The sequence below is a fragment of the Myotis myotis genome, unplaced genomic scaffold, assembly GCF_014108235.1.
Source record: "Myotis myotis isolate mMyoMyo1 unplaced genomic scaffold, mMyoMyo1.p scaffold_m19_p_17, whole genome shotgun sequence".
Classification (NCBI taxonomy): Eukaryota; Metazoa; Chordata; class Mammalia; order Chiroptera; family Vespertilionidae; genus Myotis; species Myotis myotis.
This window is the reverse complement of record NW_023416321.1, coordinates 43,683,313-43,698,973: the sequence shown is the minus strand read 5'-3', so window position 1 is coordinate 43,698,973 and position 15,661 is coordinate 43,683,313. Positions and strand designations below refer to the sequence as shown.

The 15,661-nt window shown below is 42.4% G+C and overlaps 1 protein-coding gene across 1 annotated transcript in view; it reads right to left on the bottom strand.

Moving 5' to 3' along the window:
- DNAH9 (dynein axonemal heavy chain 9) overlaps window positions 1–15,661 on the bottom strand; it is a 351,242-nt gene that overhangs the window by 149,637 nt on the left and 185,944 nt on the right. The window contains exons 42-43 of the mRNA XM_036342089.1: window positions 8,564–8,725; window positions 923–1,119 (exon numbers count right to left, since the gene is read on the bottom strand). Of these exons, the coding sequence (XP_036197982.1) occupies window positions 923–1,119; window positions 8,564–8,725 (359 nt within the window). The remainder of the gene's footprint in view (window positions 1–922; window positions 1,120–8,563; window positions 8,726–15,661) is intronic.

Genomic DNA, 15,661 nt, shown 5'->3' with positions numbered 1-15,661 from the left:
GGAATGAAGAAAGGCGTGATGGAAGAGAGAAGGATGGTCCCAGCAGGAAGGATGCTGGTGAATGATGGGAGTAACAAGTGCTAGTAGATGCCAGTAAGAAGAGGAGGTAATGAAGAAGTAATGAGTATGGAAGTCCAGTTGCTTGTGCTTCAAAAATCCTGGAGTTTGTGGAGAATAAAAGGAGGAATGCCATTGGGATGGTGTGGAATAAAGAGGTTCTTACTTCTCTCTAGGCCATGGGGTACAGAGAATGGGGAAGAAAAACCAGCTGTCCTCAGCTCAGGGTCAGTCAGGTCTCAGTTAGATTTTATCAAGGACGGAACAGTTCAGAGAAGTTGAAGATGAAGTAGATTTTTACGCTTAAGACATGAGTACAGGAGACAGGCTGGAAGAATTTGGGCCAGCAGGGAGGGGTGGTAAATGTAAAGAGGGGGAATATAACGAGCAGTGTAGGGATAGCAATGGCATGACCATAAACTATCTGGGAGGCTTAGTGACTACTTCAGTGATTCATTTGATAGCAACAGCTCCTATAAGGGCATTTAACTTTTGAAATAGATGTGCAGTTGTCTTAAACAAAAAGCTCCAATCTCATTATTATAAAATTGGCCCTTGGACTAGAATGGGATCGGGATGCAGATGCTGAGCTGTCTGATGCTCCTTTTGTTACCTCAAACTTCCCCATGATATCACTGTGGTCATGCCCAGGGACTGTGAGTGACCAACAAGGAAATGATTCCTGTTCTGCCTGAGGTCAGCACCAGGGTGCCCCTAGGGCCAGTGGCAGGAGCTGCAGCTGCCCCTTGACCACAGAAGAAGTAGCGGGATTCCTGGCTTGTCAGTGCCCTCCAATGTCTAGGTGAGACCCCAGATATGGGGAAGAAGAGGCAACTGAGAAAAGAAAACAAGAGAAGCTACTTACACATGGCGCATGGCATCCTCAAACAGAACCAGGTCCATCGCTGCGTTGACCTCATTGTGATTCTCCAAGGCTTCCGCCAGGGTCTGGGTCAAAAGCTCCCATGATTGTACGGGCATGTACTTGGGCTCCCCAATGCCATTTGCGAAGTGGCAATACATGCTCAGGCTTCCAGTCTGCTCCACAGTCTCTTCCATATCCTGGGGATGGGATACATTGACTCAGTTCTGGTTCCACACAGAGAGGAGAGCCCTGATTCCCTCTTCTCTAGGCACCTCCCTAAAATCAAGTATCAGTGCGACCCCAACACTTTTCCTCTGAGAGAGCCCTCTAAGGCGGACATGTAACATTCAGGTACCAGCTCCATGAAGTCACGGGTGATGTTTTATTCCTTTGGGGCTGAGGATGAAAAAGGAAGGTGGAAGGTACCCTCCTCACAAGCACAGTAAGAAATGGGCTTCGTTCTGAGCAGAGCAGATGGGGACACAGGGTGCACTTCTCTAAGCAGGGTTCTTTCACCAGAGCTGAGTGAAGGAGATCATGACCCAATGGCCTCATCTCTCCAACACCTTCCAACATGTCTTGTTCTGCAACCCACAGCAGTATCCGAAGGCATCCTCTCCTGTTCCCCGTGATAGTGCATTCTAGAGCAGTGGTTCTCAACCTTCCTAATGCCGCGAACCTTTAATACAGTTCCTCATGTTGTGGTGACCCCCAATTTCATTGTTACAAATTGAACATAATTAAAGCAGAGTGATTAATCACAAAAACAATATGTAATTTTATATGTGTTTTCCGATGGTCTTAGGTGACCCCTGTGAAAGGGTTGTTTGACCCCCAAAGGGGTCGCGACCCACAGGTTGAGAACCGCTGTTTTAGAGGATGCAAGCCCTGTCCATAAGCTCAGCACAGAGGGCTTGGTTTCTGAAGACTATGCCACTAGCCATCCTTAGGTGACTGGTTTGTTTATAAGGACATTGATCATCTTTTTAAAGAAGATATTTTTATTGATTTCAAAGAAGAAGGGAGAAGGTGAGAGAGACAGAAACATCCATAATGAGAGAGAATCATTGATCAGCTGTCTCCTGCACACCCCGTACTAAGGATTGAGCCCATAACCCGGCACATGCCCTGACTGGGAATCGAACCGTTACCTTATAGGTTGACGCTCAACCACTGAGCCACTCCAGTGGGAAGGCCATTGATCATTTTAAAGCTTTTGCAGTAGAACCCCTACTTATAAAACTCCCATAAGCATTTGGGCGTCTTGTGTGCCAACTCTTGTCCCCAGGGCAAACCGTACCATGTGTAATGAATACTTAGTACAACTCAACCTAAAAGATATGGAGTCTGTTTCTCTTCACCGCCACTCTGTTAGCTAAGTATTAAAGACATGGCTGATTTTCTTTTAATTCAGAAGGAACTACTTACGTGTCAAACACAAACACCTGAGATTTCCAGAGTAAGAAGGGTTGTAGAGGAAGCAAGTCTAAGAAAGAGCAGGTTTAAAAAGATGAGGACACTAAATTTTAAAGAGTAAAATGGGTTAAGGACATAAAATTTACTCAATGGGGAAGCCAGTATTCAAATCTAAGGCAGTTTGATATGAAAATTCAGATTCTAATGTATGTCTCATAACGTGTTCTTTGAACTAATGAATTTATAAATTACAGATTGAACTGATATCTTGATATATATATAAAAAAAGAAAGAGCAGGTTTTCTAACACAAAGGTAAAATGTATACCAGCACGAGCAATTGCCCTCACCGGCCGTTCTTTCCTCCTAAAGTTCAGACTGGAGGGCCACCTGGAAGGGACGCAACCAGCCTGCTGTTCACCAGCAGGAGCATTGCCCAGGACAAGGGCACCTTGGGGTCAGCCTTGAACATAGTACCTTACACTTAAGCCTGTGGGACTAGATTCATCAAACCTAATGGAGGGAAAGTAATATCCTTAGGAAAACCAGGACTGTTGCCTGGTAATAAGAAGTGAAAGAGTTAACTATCAAAGAGCTATTATATTTTGAAGGTAGTCTCGGGGCCACAGAAAGCAGTATTCTGGCTTTGCCAGACAGTCCCAATAAACGCCAGACATTTGGATAACATAATGCAGGAGAGCCATTCTCGCGGGTTGAGGAAAACTTGTGGAAACAGATGTGGGAGTACAGTTACCCAGTTTGAAAATGAGCTCACATGTTGGGAATCAGTCCTGATGGCAGTCAGCTTACACTGACGGTGCAGCAGAGGAACAGTGAAAGTGAGACCCAGAGAGCCCGGCCTACGAAGAGTCTTTGATGAATAAAACACGCCTCCAGTTCTGTGAGCAGAGCCAGGCTGCATAGAGGAGAGAGGGAAACTCAGCCCACACAGTGAAAAAGCTTTCTTCACAGTGAGACCGCATCACACAAGGGCCACACATCAGAGAACTTTAAGCTTAAGCTTTATGGTAGAAACAGGACTGCATCACTTCCTTGGTGAAAATTTGGCAACTTTTCTTTAATAAGAACACCAAGATTTGGTGCAAAGGTGCTTCAGGCTGGCATTTCAATTGTTGTTGGGACTCATAGATACAGAGAACATTGTGTTGGTTGCCAGGAGGGATGTGGGTTGGGGGCTGGGTGAAAAAGGTGAAGGGATTAAGAAGTACAAATTATTAGTGACAAAATAATCATGGGATTATTAAAGTACAGCCTAGGGAATACAGTCAATAATATCCTAATAACTATGTATGGTGCCAGGTGGATACTAGACTTATTGGGGGGATCACCTCATAAAATTTTATAAATGTCGAACCACTATGCTGCACACCTGCAACAATATAAAATAATACTGAGTGCCAACTGTAATAGAAAAATTAAAAATATTTGAAAAAAGAATATAAAGCCATGAATTCACAGCTTTTACAAAAATGAATCAAAGGGTTTACTTCAACTTTATATCTGCAGGCATGTAGTTCCCTGTGACCTGGGGCCTTACTTTGTAAATACACCATGAAACCTGCTGAGGCCTGTTCATGTCCACGGCCTCTACAAGGCCCTCTCAGAGGTTCCACCCCCAGTTACCACACACCACTGCTTTACATGGGAAAGCTTATGATAACCAACTGCTTCTACTCTCACTCACCTTTCATTTTCAGTACCTTACGTTTACTAATATATTGAGAATAGAAAATTTTATTTTATTTTATTTTTTTTAATATATTTTATTGATTTTTTACAGAGAGGAAGGGAGAGGGATAGATAGTCAGAAACATCGATGAGAGAGAAACATCGATGAGAGAGAAACATCGATCAGCTGCCTCCTGCACACCCCCTACTGGGGATGTGCCCGCAACCAAGGTACATGCCCTTGACCAGAGTCGAACCTGGGACCCTTGAGTCCGCAGGCCGACACTCTATCCACTGAGCCAAACCGGTCAGGGCGAGAATAGAAAATTTTAGAATCACTTTAATCATAGAATTGAGGGGATATTTAACCCAACTTTTTCATTTTTACAGATAAATAAAAAGAGGCCCAGAGAGGTCAAGTATCTTTGTAAGGTCATGAAGCTAGTTAGTGGCAGCACTAGTCTGACTTTAAGTCCACGACTCACTTTATCATAGCACTTTGTACAAATTGTTTAAGAGAACGAATGTTCGACTTAATGGCTAAAACTTTAGCCTATTTAAACCAAGCTTGCCAGACTCAGTAAATAAAAATACAAGAATCTCATGTAACTTATACCAAAAAATTATTTGTTGTTTATCTGAAATTCCATTTAACTGGCCATCCTATTTTAGAATCAAAAGGAGTATTAGAAGCAAAAAGAGAAACTTGAAACAAAACAGAGAAAATCGTGTTTCTGTTTAAACAACCTCCCCCCTTTCCCCCAGAGCACGGCACTACTTACAGTGCTTTCCCCTTAGAGCCCAGAGTGACCCAACGGCCAGAAATACATCATCAGGGGACCTCAGAACCTAAAGCAGCAATTTGCAACTGCTGCGCCGCAAGAATTTTAAAACATGCAACACCCGACTATTTAGTCAGGGGCCTGGCCTCTTTTCCCTTTGATTTGTCAAATAAAAAAATGACAATAGCCAACACAACAATAGCCATCTGGTGTGAATGAATCAAAAGTATACCTATTTGTTATTTGTCAGATCGGCTAAAAATATAATATTTTTTTAGTGTGAGGCAGAATTTTAGTAGTTTATGTGTGCCGTGAGATGAAAAAGGTTGAAAACCACTGATCTAAAAGAATATCTTTGAAATTTTAATTTTGGTCCAACACTAATAGTATCCAGTACAGGTATCCCTCAACATATGCACATATTTTACCAAGAAGATGATTGTAAAAAGAAGTTTCATAAAATCAGAATAGCTGGACAAGGCCAAAAGTGAGACGTTATCACCCAGCAGCGTGAGCTGTTTATGGCTGCACAAGTCACAGATAGCTGCATCGGCCTTGGGCATGCTCACTAGGAAAGCTGGCATAGAAGGGTGCAATGTGTGGTGACGTCTTACCAATGGTATAGTATGGAGATAGAGTCATTCTATCTCTCATCCCTAAAAGGAGAAAAGGATCAAGAATTTTGCTTTTGCAGTAATAAAATCAAGAATGAAGTGCTTATATTTCCAGCCAAGCCAAATGGTTCAGATTCCAAATATTCCATTGTTAGGTAACAGAGCAAAATTTCTTTACCTAGTTTATGCTGTGACAGTGTTTCTTCATAATAATGGACACAGTACTTTGCAAGACTATGTGAAATTAGTGCTTATTTTTTACAAAGATTCTTACAATGAAAAAAGGGATAAATTTATTTGAAAAGGAAGTTACAAATGCTGTTTGTGCAAAAATAAAAATGTGCACTAATCAAAAACAAAACAACAACCAACAAATGTATATAATGGCAGTGTTAATTATGTCTGGGTCTATGATCAAAATGATGGGCCCTTAGTATGCAGACCCATATAGAAACCTCTATCTCAAAGACTGAGTGTTGTCACACTAAAGTGCTAGCTTAGACCAGTTTAAGAAAACAGGAAAGGCTCATTTGCAGAGCAAACAATGAAGACATAAATGGGCAAATTCTACAAAACTCAGAGAGGAGTATCTGAGATGTGAGAGTGCTGTACATCAGGCCATATAAAAATGATGGGAAAAGTTGGAGAAATTCAGTGTTCAGACTAGTAAAGAGCAGACTGAGCTAAGTTACTTAAAACACCATCCAAACATTCAAAAGGCTGTTGTATATTGGGTGGACAGTAAAATATTCAGAGAGAGATCCAGGATCTTATCAGGAAAAAATATGGAGAGATGAACCTAACAAGGTGAACACAGGAACAACATGGTACATTTGAATATAAGATTTGCTTTTTTCTAAGTTCAAGAGAGGACAACAAGCAGTATGTATGGAAAACATGGGGCTTTGGTCAACAGAAGGTTCAGTGTTAGTTGCGGGGTAATTTTGACACTAAGAAATATAGTGTCATCTTAGGAGGTGCTAATGTACCAGTGTTTTCCAAGGCATATTCTATGGACCATTCATTCTGAAAATTATTAATAGGTTTTATGGAGGGGAAGAGTTGTAGGGTCTAATGCGTTTGGAGATCATAGATGAATCAGGGTCATTGCTGATGTTCAGGGCTTTCATGTGTTGAATACACCGAATTTCTAAGAAAGGAATATGATATGAAGTACTTTCTCAACTTGAGAAATCATAGATACCTTCTTTCTAGAAAGTATATTGTGGTACAACTATTTAGCAGGACACATTTCGAAAAACGTAGTATCAAAGTTATAGTACACTAGAGGCCCGGTGAACAAAAATTTGTGCACTTGGGGAGCGGGGTCCCTCAGTCCGGCCTGTGCCCTGTTGCAGTCTGGAACCCCTCGGGGAGTGACCACCTGCTGGCTTAGGCCTGCTCCCCGGGGGATTGGGCCTAAGCTGGCAATCAGACATCCCTCTGGCAGCCTGGCAGCCCTTGGGGGATGTCCATTTGCCAGTGGGGAGCAGACCTAAGCTGTAGTCGGATATCCTAGTGCTGCTGAGGAGGCGGGAGAGGCTGCCACCACCACCGCTGTACTGGCAGCCATCAGCCTGGCTTGTGGCTGAGTAGAGCTCCCCCATGTGGGAGCGCACTGACCACCAGAGGGCAGCTCCTGCATTGAGTGTCTTCCCCCTGGTGGTCAGTGTGTGTCATAGTGACCAGTCATTCCCAGTCTTTCTGCTATTAGGGTCAGTTTGCATATTGCCTTTTTATTATATAGGATAGCGGCCTGGTGCATGGGTGGGGGCCAGCTGGTTTGCCCTGAAGGGTGTCCCGGATCAGGGTGGGGTTCCCGCTGGGGTGCCTGGCCAGCTTGGGTGAGGGGCTGATGGCTGTTTGCAGCTGGTCACATCCCCTTCAGGGTGGGGGTCCCCACTGGTGTGCCTGGCCAGCCTGGATGAGGGGCTGATGGCTGTTTTCAGGCTGGTCACACCACCTTTAGGGTGGGGGGTCCCCACTGGGGTGCCTGGCCAGTCTGGGTGAGGGACTGAGGGCCGTTTTCAGGCTGGCCGGCAACTGAAGTTCCCAGCCTCTCCTTTTTTTCTTTTTCTTTTTTATTCTGGGATTTATTTACCTTCTATAATTGAAACTTTGTTGCTGTCACTGGAGCTGAGAGCCAGGCTCCTGCTTGCTCCAGCTCTGAGGCCACAGCCTGCTGAAAGCAGGTATCTGGGGTTTGTTTAGCTTCTATAATTGAAACTTTGTTGCTTTTGGAGCTCAGAGCCGGGCTGCAGCAGGTGGGGAACCTTGGCTTCCTCCATCACTGGAGCAAGCAAGCCTCCTGCTTGCTTCAGCTGTGTGGCTGCCAGCCACCATCTTGGTTGGGTTAATTTGCATAGCTTGCTGATTAGCCAATGGGAGGCATAGAGAAGGTACGGTCAATTACTATGTTTGTCTATTATTAGATAGGATAAGAAAAGGGGAATGGTGATCTTGCTTTTGGTCAGACACAGTTGGGCTTTGTGGTGAGTCAGGCACCATGATTTCAGAGGAGAACATGGATGGGAGAATAATCAAGATGATGCCAACTACTCTGGGTGTGAAAACAAGCCGTGTCAGAAATGGTTAAAAGAGCAGAGGCTATTTAGCTCGGAGAAGAGAAGACCTAGGAAGGGCAAGATAAATGGTCTTCAAAGATTTGAAGGTAAACCTAGGATTAATAGACAGGAAAATAAATTTTAAATCATGATTAGAATAAATTTCCAGTTTTTATAATTGTTCCAAAGGTCCCAAATTTCAAAATTGTTCTAAATTTCCAGTCATCCCCAGTTCCCAGATGGCTGCCCTGGGAAAGCTGAGATTGTGCATTTCCGAGGACGCTGGTGCATGAACTGGGATGACTAACCTGGGAAACGACACTGAGGGGAGTAACTACTAAAGGAGGGTTTGGATTAGTGGATGTCCACAGACCTTCTCAACACTCAGATCCTATGCTTAATTTGTCTCTTCTTGCCTCAACACTTTTCATCTCTGCAAAATAATGATAGACTTTTCTTTCTTTTACTAATCTCTTATTTTCTCTAATTTATGGGCTGTATTTTTATAATTTGGGTGATAGTCTGCACAACTACCATTATTTTTAAATGTAGAAAGAATTCACAGTGCAATACTCACATCAAAAATTTTCTTGACCACTTCTGTCTGGATTTTATCAAAAAGAACAAAGTCCTTTTCCTCCACCATCTTATCCCGGTAAACACGATTTGATTCGTGCAGATAGAGCTTTACCAGGTCCCGTGCGGATTTTACACACTCCACCGAGGAGAAGAGAATGCCCTTTAAGGAGAACAGACAAAAATATGGCATGAATAACAACTTGCAATGACAACAGCGACTATTTATTGAAGCCAGTTCTGTGATAGGTACTGGAGTCGATGTTTTGCCAGACACAGCCCATTTAACCATCATGATGATCCCACAAAGTCATTTTTATTATATCCATTTCGTATCATTTGGAAATTGCAGTTCAGAGATAGGAAGTATGTCCAATGCCACATGATAAATGGCCTTAGTTCAAAACCAAGAGGTTTTGAAATCAGGTTTGCCTGGCCTTGGAGCCTGGAATTTTAGACACTGCATTCCAAATCACCACGCTGCGGGAAGGGGGCTCTGCTCTGTTTCAATTCCGTCAGCGCCGTTTTGAAAGCTACTCTGAGTGACAATTGCTCATGTGGAATCAGAACAGTGACGAAGGACTGGGATGAGTATAGTTAACTACTGCAGTCACCAACACATTTGTTTATCTTGAGTAGGCTCTCCTTCCCATCTAACATAGTAACACAGGAATTGTTTAAAATATTTATTATTTTATCTCAAATTTCTGGCACATCTCTGCTACTATTAGCCAATGTCTCAGCTTTCTTTTTCATTGAAAAATAAAGACCACCGAGAATAGAGCCCCTCAACAACTTCAGTAAGTCCTATAACTTCAAACTCATTTGCTCCTGTGTCCGCCTTCATTGCTTTCTTTCTTGTGTCAGAGAAAGAGGGGGCCGTTTAATGGCTCCCCAGTACCGGAGGGATAATGCTCAGATTCCACCGCATGGCACAAAGGTCTGCTTCTAATATGACTACCAGTCTGATTACTCATGATCCCTCTTATCACCACATCCCATCAAATCCAGTTTCCGGTTTCACAAAACGCAAATTCTTTTCTGACCCTGACTGAATACATTCTGTGCCTTCATGCCTTTGTTCGCTCTGCTCATATTTCAAGATCTAGATCAGTTGACAAACTTTGTTGAGTCTTTCATGGTCTCTTCTTTCCTGTCCCTCTGATGTGCTCCCATATGACCCTTTAAATATTTATAAGAGAATTATTAGTTTCTAAAATTATTTTTCTTTGTACTGGTTTGCTTCTTCCAGGTCATGGTGAGTGACTTAAAGGCGGGGAAATTGAGAGATTTATTTTCAGATGTGGTGTTTTAATCACTGTATTATTAGCACCTCGCCTGGTGCCTGACATATGATTCTCAGGTAATGCTTGTTGAAAGAATGAATGAACTGATATTGAATCCTTCAATTACTATAAGGTTGCAAGAACCTCCATTAATATTTCTGCTTTTGGTAATGGCAGAATAGCTGATCACAGACCAACCCACTGAGACCAACTGCAAAAGATGGGAAAATTGTTTTTAAAGCTCTATCTTTTTAGAAGCACCAGAGAGTAATCAAGTCAGCGAGGACTTGCGGGGCTCAACTACTGGAGAGAAGAGAAGGAAGTGAGATTAACCCCATGTTTGGCACCATTTATCTTCTTCAGACATTTGCCAATTCACAAACAGTGCCTTATAGGATCAGAAACTGAAAAGACAGTGACAAGTGAGAGGTTGAGATGCTGAGCAATGTTTTCTCATCTCATGGGGCAGGAAGGATGAAAACTGGAGTTCAGGGATTACCAGGAAAGAGGTTGTAGCTAAACCCCAATGGGCCCTGTCAGGTGGTTATACATTAGAAGTGTGAGTGAACAAATCGCTCAGTCCTCACAGGAACTAAGCCCAATTTCAGTCTCCTCAGTCCCTGGCAACTGCGGGCCAGAAGCAGAAGTATGTAATTTCTGAAGGAAAACATCATCATCTAAACCAGCGGTTCCCAACCTGTGGTTCGTGACCCATTTGGCGGTCGAATGACCCTTTCACAGGGGTCACCTAAGACCATCCTGCATATCAGATATTTACATTACGATTCATAACAGTAGCAACATTACAGCTATGAAGTAGCAACGAAAATAATTTTATGGTTGGGTCACAACATGAGGAACTGTATTTAAAGGGCCAGAAGGTTGAGAACCACTGATCTAAACCCTCAAATTACCCGCACATTTTAAAATTCATAATGTCTGGCAATCAAACAAACAAACTGGGAATACCAGGAGATATGATCAAAACCAAGAAAAAAACTGACACACAAAAGATCTAGGCATTGGAATTAACAGACACAAACTTTAACAAAACTACAATTAATATGACTAAGAAATTAGATGACGAGGTAAAGAATTTCAGCAGAGTACTGAAACCTTTAAAAATAAACCAAATGGAAATTGTCAAATTAAAAATGACCCCCAAGTTATAGTTACTGAGATTAAGAACTTATCAAATGGGATTAATAAAGAATGACACACCTGAAAAAAGAATTAGTGAGTAGAAAAGGGACCAGCACAAAATAATCCAACTGAATAACAAACAGAAAACAAAATTAACAAAGAAAAAAACAGAAGTGCCCTGGCCAGTGTGGCTCAATTGGTTGTAGTGCCATCCTGTACACTGAAAGGTGGCAGGTTCTATTCCCAGGCGGGGCACATGCCAGGATGCGGGCTTGTTTGGGGGCGTGTAGGGGAGCAGCCAATCTATGTATCTCTCGCACATGGATGTTTCTCTTTCTCTCTATCCCTTCCTCTCTCTAAAATTAATATTAAAAAAAGAAAAAAGCATAAGAAGCACATGAAACACAGTGGAAAGGTCATATACATGTATGGGAATACCAGATATAGAACAGAGAGAAACAGAAGCAATATATAAAGAGATGTTAGCTCTAACTTCTCTAAAACTGAAAAAAGGGCACCAAGCCTGATTTAAAAAATGCTGCAAACACTAAGCAGGATAAATATCAAAATACCACCCAGACACATTAAGCATAATTGTGATTTTCTTGAAAATCAAAGACAAAGAGAAAAATTTAAAAACAGGCAAGTGAGAAAAAATATAGATACTCTCAAAGGTACAGTAAGACTTGGAGATAATTTCTCGATGGAAACCAGAAAACAACGAAATGCCAACTTCAAAGTGCTGGGGGAAAATAGCTGCCAACCTAGATTCTAAATCACTGTCCAAAATTCTTTAAAAATATGAAATAAATGCATTTAAGCTCTAATAAAAACTGAGAGGTTCTTTGCTAGCAGATATAAACTAAAGCAAACACTAAAGAAGTTATTCAGGCAGAGCAAAAATGATTCTAAATGGAAAACCAGAAATGCAGCAGGAATAAAGATCAATGGAAAGGGTAATATGTGAGTAAATCTATATAGGGTTGACTTACTAGGACAGAAATAGTGCATTATGGGTGTTCAGTATACACTGAATTAAAATAAATCAGTGGCATAAAAGTTGAAAGGAGGTAAATTGTTCTAAGATCCTTGCATCATATGGCATTTGATAAAGGTACTAATTTAAAAAGGATAAAAGAATAAAGTGATGCACTTGGTACCCATTAGATGAATAGTCAAAAGATGTACAGCATGCTAAAAGAAAGAGAAAATAAAGAATAAAAAATATAATTAGCTCAATAGAATATGAGATATTGGAGAAAAGGAAACACACTATGTAGAACATATTAAAAACAAATAGTATTATGTAAAATAATTATTATATAAAATAACATCAAATATAAATGCACTGAACATTTTAATTAAAAGATAAAGATTATCAGACTAGATTTTAAAAATCCAACTGTGTGTTGCCTATGGGAAATATATATTTTAAATATAAAAATTCAAAACAGCTGGAATAAAAGCTGGAAAACAATATAGAATAAAGATACTAAAAGAACATGGAGTAGCCATGCTGATATCATACAAAGTTGACTTTAAAGCAAGAGCCATTTTTGATATACAGTGCATTTAATAATGGTCAGCCTACTAGGAAGGCTGACAATTAATGATCTCAGTGGCCATGCCAAGAAGTTAGAAACAGAAAGACAAACTAACTCCAAACCCAAAGTAAGTAGTAAGAAAGAGATTATAAGATTAAATATTAATAATATAAAAGCAGATATCAAATAGAGGTAGTTAAGAAAGTACAAAACATAATATTGGTAACTTTTCAGTTTCTTTGAAAAGACTAGCAGAATTGATAACTCCCTAGTAAGGCTGGTAGAAGGTAAAAAGAGAAAACAGAAAAGGTATATATAATCAACATTCAGAATAAGAAGGAGGGCATGTCAGCTACAACGCATATTTCAAAGATCATAACAGGATATATAAACAATTATATGCCAATCAATTAGAAATTGCTGACATCAACATCTTACCAGAACTGATACATCAAGACAGAAAACCTGAATTGTCTAATATGTATTAAAGAAATTAAATTTATGATTTAAAATCTTCCACAAAGAAAACTGCAGATGACTCATCAGTAAATTCTTCAGACATTTAAGGAAGGCACAATGCAATGCTCTACAGAATCTCCCAGAGGGGAAAAAAGAGGGGACACTTCCCCATGTAACCTATGAGGACTTCATAACCTTAGAATAGTAGACGAAAGAAATTATAGGACAACCATTAATATAGATGCAAAAGTTATAGAGAAAAAATAGCAAATGGAATCCAGCAAAAAGCAGTGAGGTGCGCCATTGACCTTTCTAAGCCCTGTTACTTTGTTACTACCAGGCACTCAGGCTGACTGGCAAGGGCTGAGCCAGTGTGGGCACGGCTGGTGCAAACTTTGCACCATCTTAGATAGTCACGTGCAGCACGGAGATGGGGACGGTTAATAATTCCCACCTCTCAGGGCACTATCGAATTCTGTCCTGGGTGGAACAGAGGGAGGAAGTGGAGAGCTGGTCAGAATTATTGAGCCTTAGATCAAGCCGGATGGAGGAAAACAGAGATTCTCTGTGCAGTGCAGTCTTCAATCATTCCCTTGAGCTCTTCCATCAGGCCGTTAGACAAGCAGGCAGGCAAAGAGGGATGCAAGCTGTGAGCTAGAAGGTCTCCGGTAGAGGAGGGTGGGGTGGGGAGGAGGCCAGTGCTGCAGTGGGGGCTGCATTTCCCCCACACCCAGCAGGTGGCTGACAGCTGGCAGCTGTGGGGAGGCCTGGCTGGGACACAGAGCCCAGAGGTCCGCACCCAGGCTGCCCGAGTCAGGCAAAGAAACAGGCCAGGGGAAGAAAGACTCACCCCCACTCCAGCATCTCCCCTCCCGTTCTCCCTCACCATGGTAGCAGTTGCCCCTAAAACAAGGCTGGGACAGAACCCTCCTCCTCAGGAAGCCACTGTGGCCCGATAGCTTGCACGTGGAGCTGAATATTCTAGTTTCCGGTATCAGTGCTGCTGCCTACCGGCTCTGTGCTCACGCTCACGGTGCCTGATTTGTCTGTGGCACAGTTTTCTCATTTCTAAATCGGAAATAATCAGTATTTTAGCTTATATGGTGGTTGTGAGGATTAAATTATTAGGGCCTAGAACTGTGCTCAGTAAATGCTAGCGATTATCACAGACTAAAGTCAGACTTTTTATGAGGGCCACTCTGGTCTCAAGTTATCTTTCCAATCTCACCAACATCGTTTTATACGTTTCTACCGCCATGTCTGTTCACGCTGTCACCTGCTAGCTGGTAACTTCTCTGCGTCTCTCTTAAATTGGGATAAAAATGTGTATCCCAGAGGGATTAAATTTCAGATTGGTCCAGGTGACAAGGCACCTGTCCAGGCAGGAGCTAGGGCTGGGGGCTTCTGCTAAAAGAGACCTCACACCATTGCGAGCAATGAAAATGTTATAAAATTATTTTAACACCTTTTTTTTTAATTTGGAAAATACAGATGGTAATACCCCTACCTCATCATGTTGCATTGAGATTTAAGAGAGGGATTGTGTGATAAAAAAAAAAAAGTCTTTTTAAATTAATACTCAATAAATGGAGATAAGAGTGGGTACACACACATGTTGCCATTGTCCAGGCCTGAGGACTGTGGACCTAAAGACTTCTTGCTGCCTTAACCCTCTTATGCTTGTTCTCCTCATTGGAGGCACAAGGAGCAGCACAGGGAAGGGGTCCAGGCTAGGAACCTGAAGACCAGATTCTCATCCCAGCCTCGTCTCTGGCTGGCTGTGTGCTCTTGAGCAAATCTATACACTCTCAGCAGGTCTCTGGTCCCCACTCTAACGGGAGACACATGGTCCACCCAGGGGTGCTCTCCTGAACAGCTTACAGATGTTCTCAGAGACTTGACTTGCAGTGGGAGCAGTGACTCCACCTTCAGGATAAGCCTCTCTGGGGCATAGCTCTTGTATATTTGAACAAAGTTGTAGTAGGTTTCCGCTTTTTACAACCAGGAGTCCTGGGTGGAACATGCAGCCCTGTGTTCCCAGGGTCCAGTCCTTTGCTGGTCTTGGGTTCCCCAGAGTCTGACAGGTAATGTGCTGGGTAATTAATTCCAAATACTTGTGCACCCCTCCCCCCAATTCCCTCAGGGAGGGTCATGCTTCATTCCCTGGCCTCATTGACATTTCCCTACAGGTGTGGCCTCTGTGTGGTGTGAATGACATTCTTCCCTCAGTAATGGCCCAGCGCTATCTTGGGGGTGAGGTCTCCCTGAAAATTAGTTTGTGCAGATTCTTATCCAGAATGGGAGAATTGTGGACGTCACCATGACCAAGGGGAAGAGCAGATCGGGGTTTGCTGCAGCGCATTCTAATGGTGAAGGGCCACACTGCTGGAAACCACAGGCACAGACAGGCCTTCACCGTTCAGATGAGCAGCTGAAGGGATCTGAAATGGCTCTGGCCTGGAAAAGAAGCTGGAATAATTAGAACCGAGGCATCCCAGAGGCCGGCAGATGGTATCTCAGGAATATTACGACATGGCTTCTTCAAGAGGCAGAGCTACCCTGCGTGGGTGGGGACATTCCTTTTCATCCAGGAACAATGGATGTACCACCAGGGCCTGGAAAATAGTTTTCTCTTTCTTCTGTGCCATTTTGCTCCCTAGGCATGCT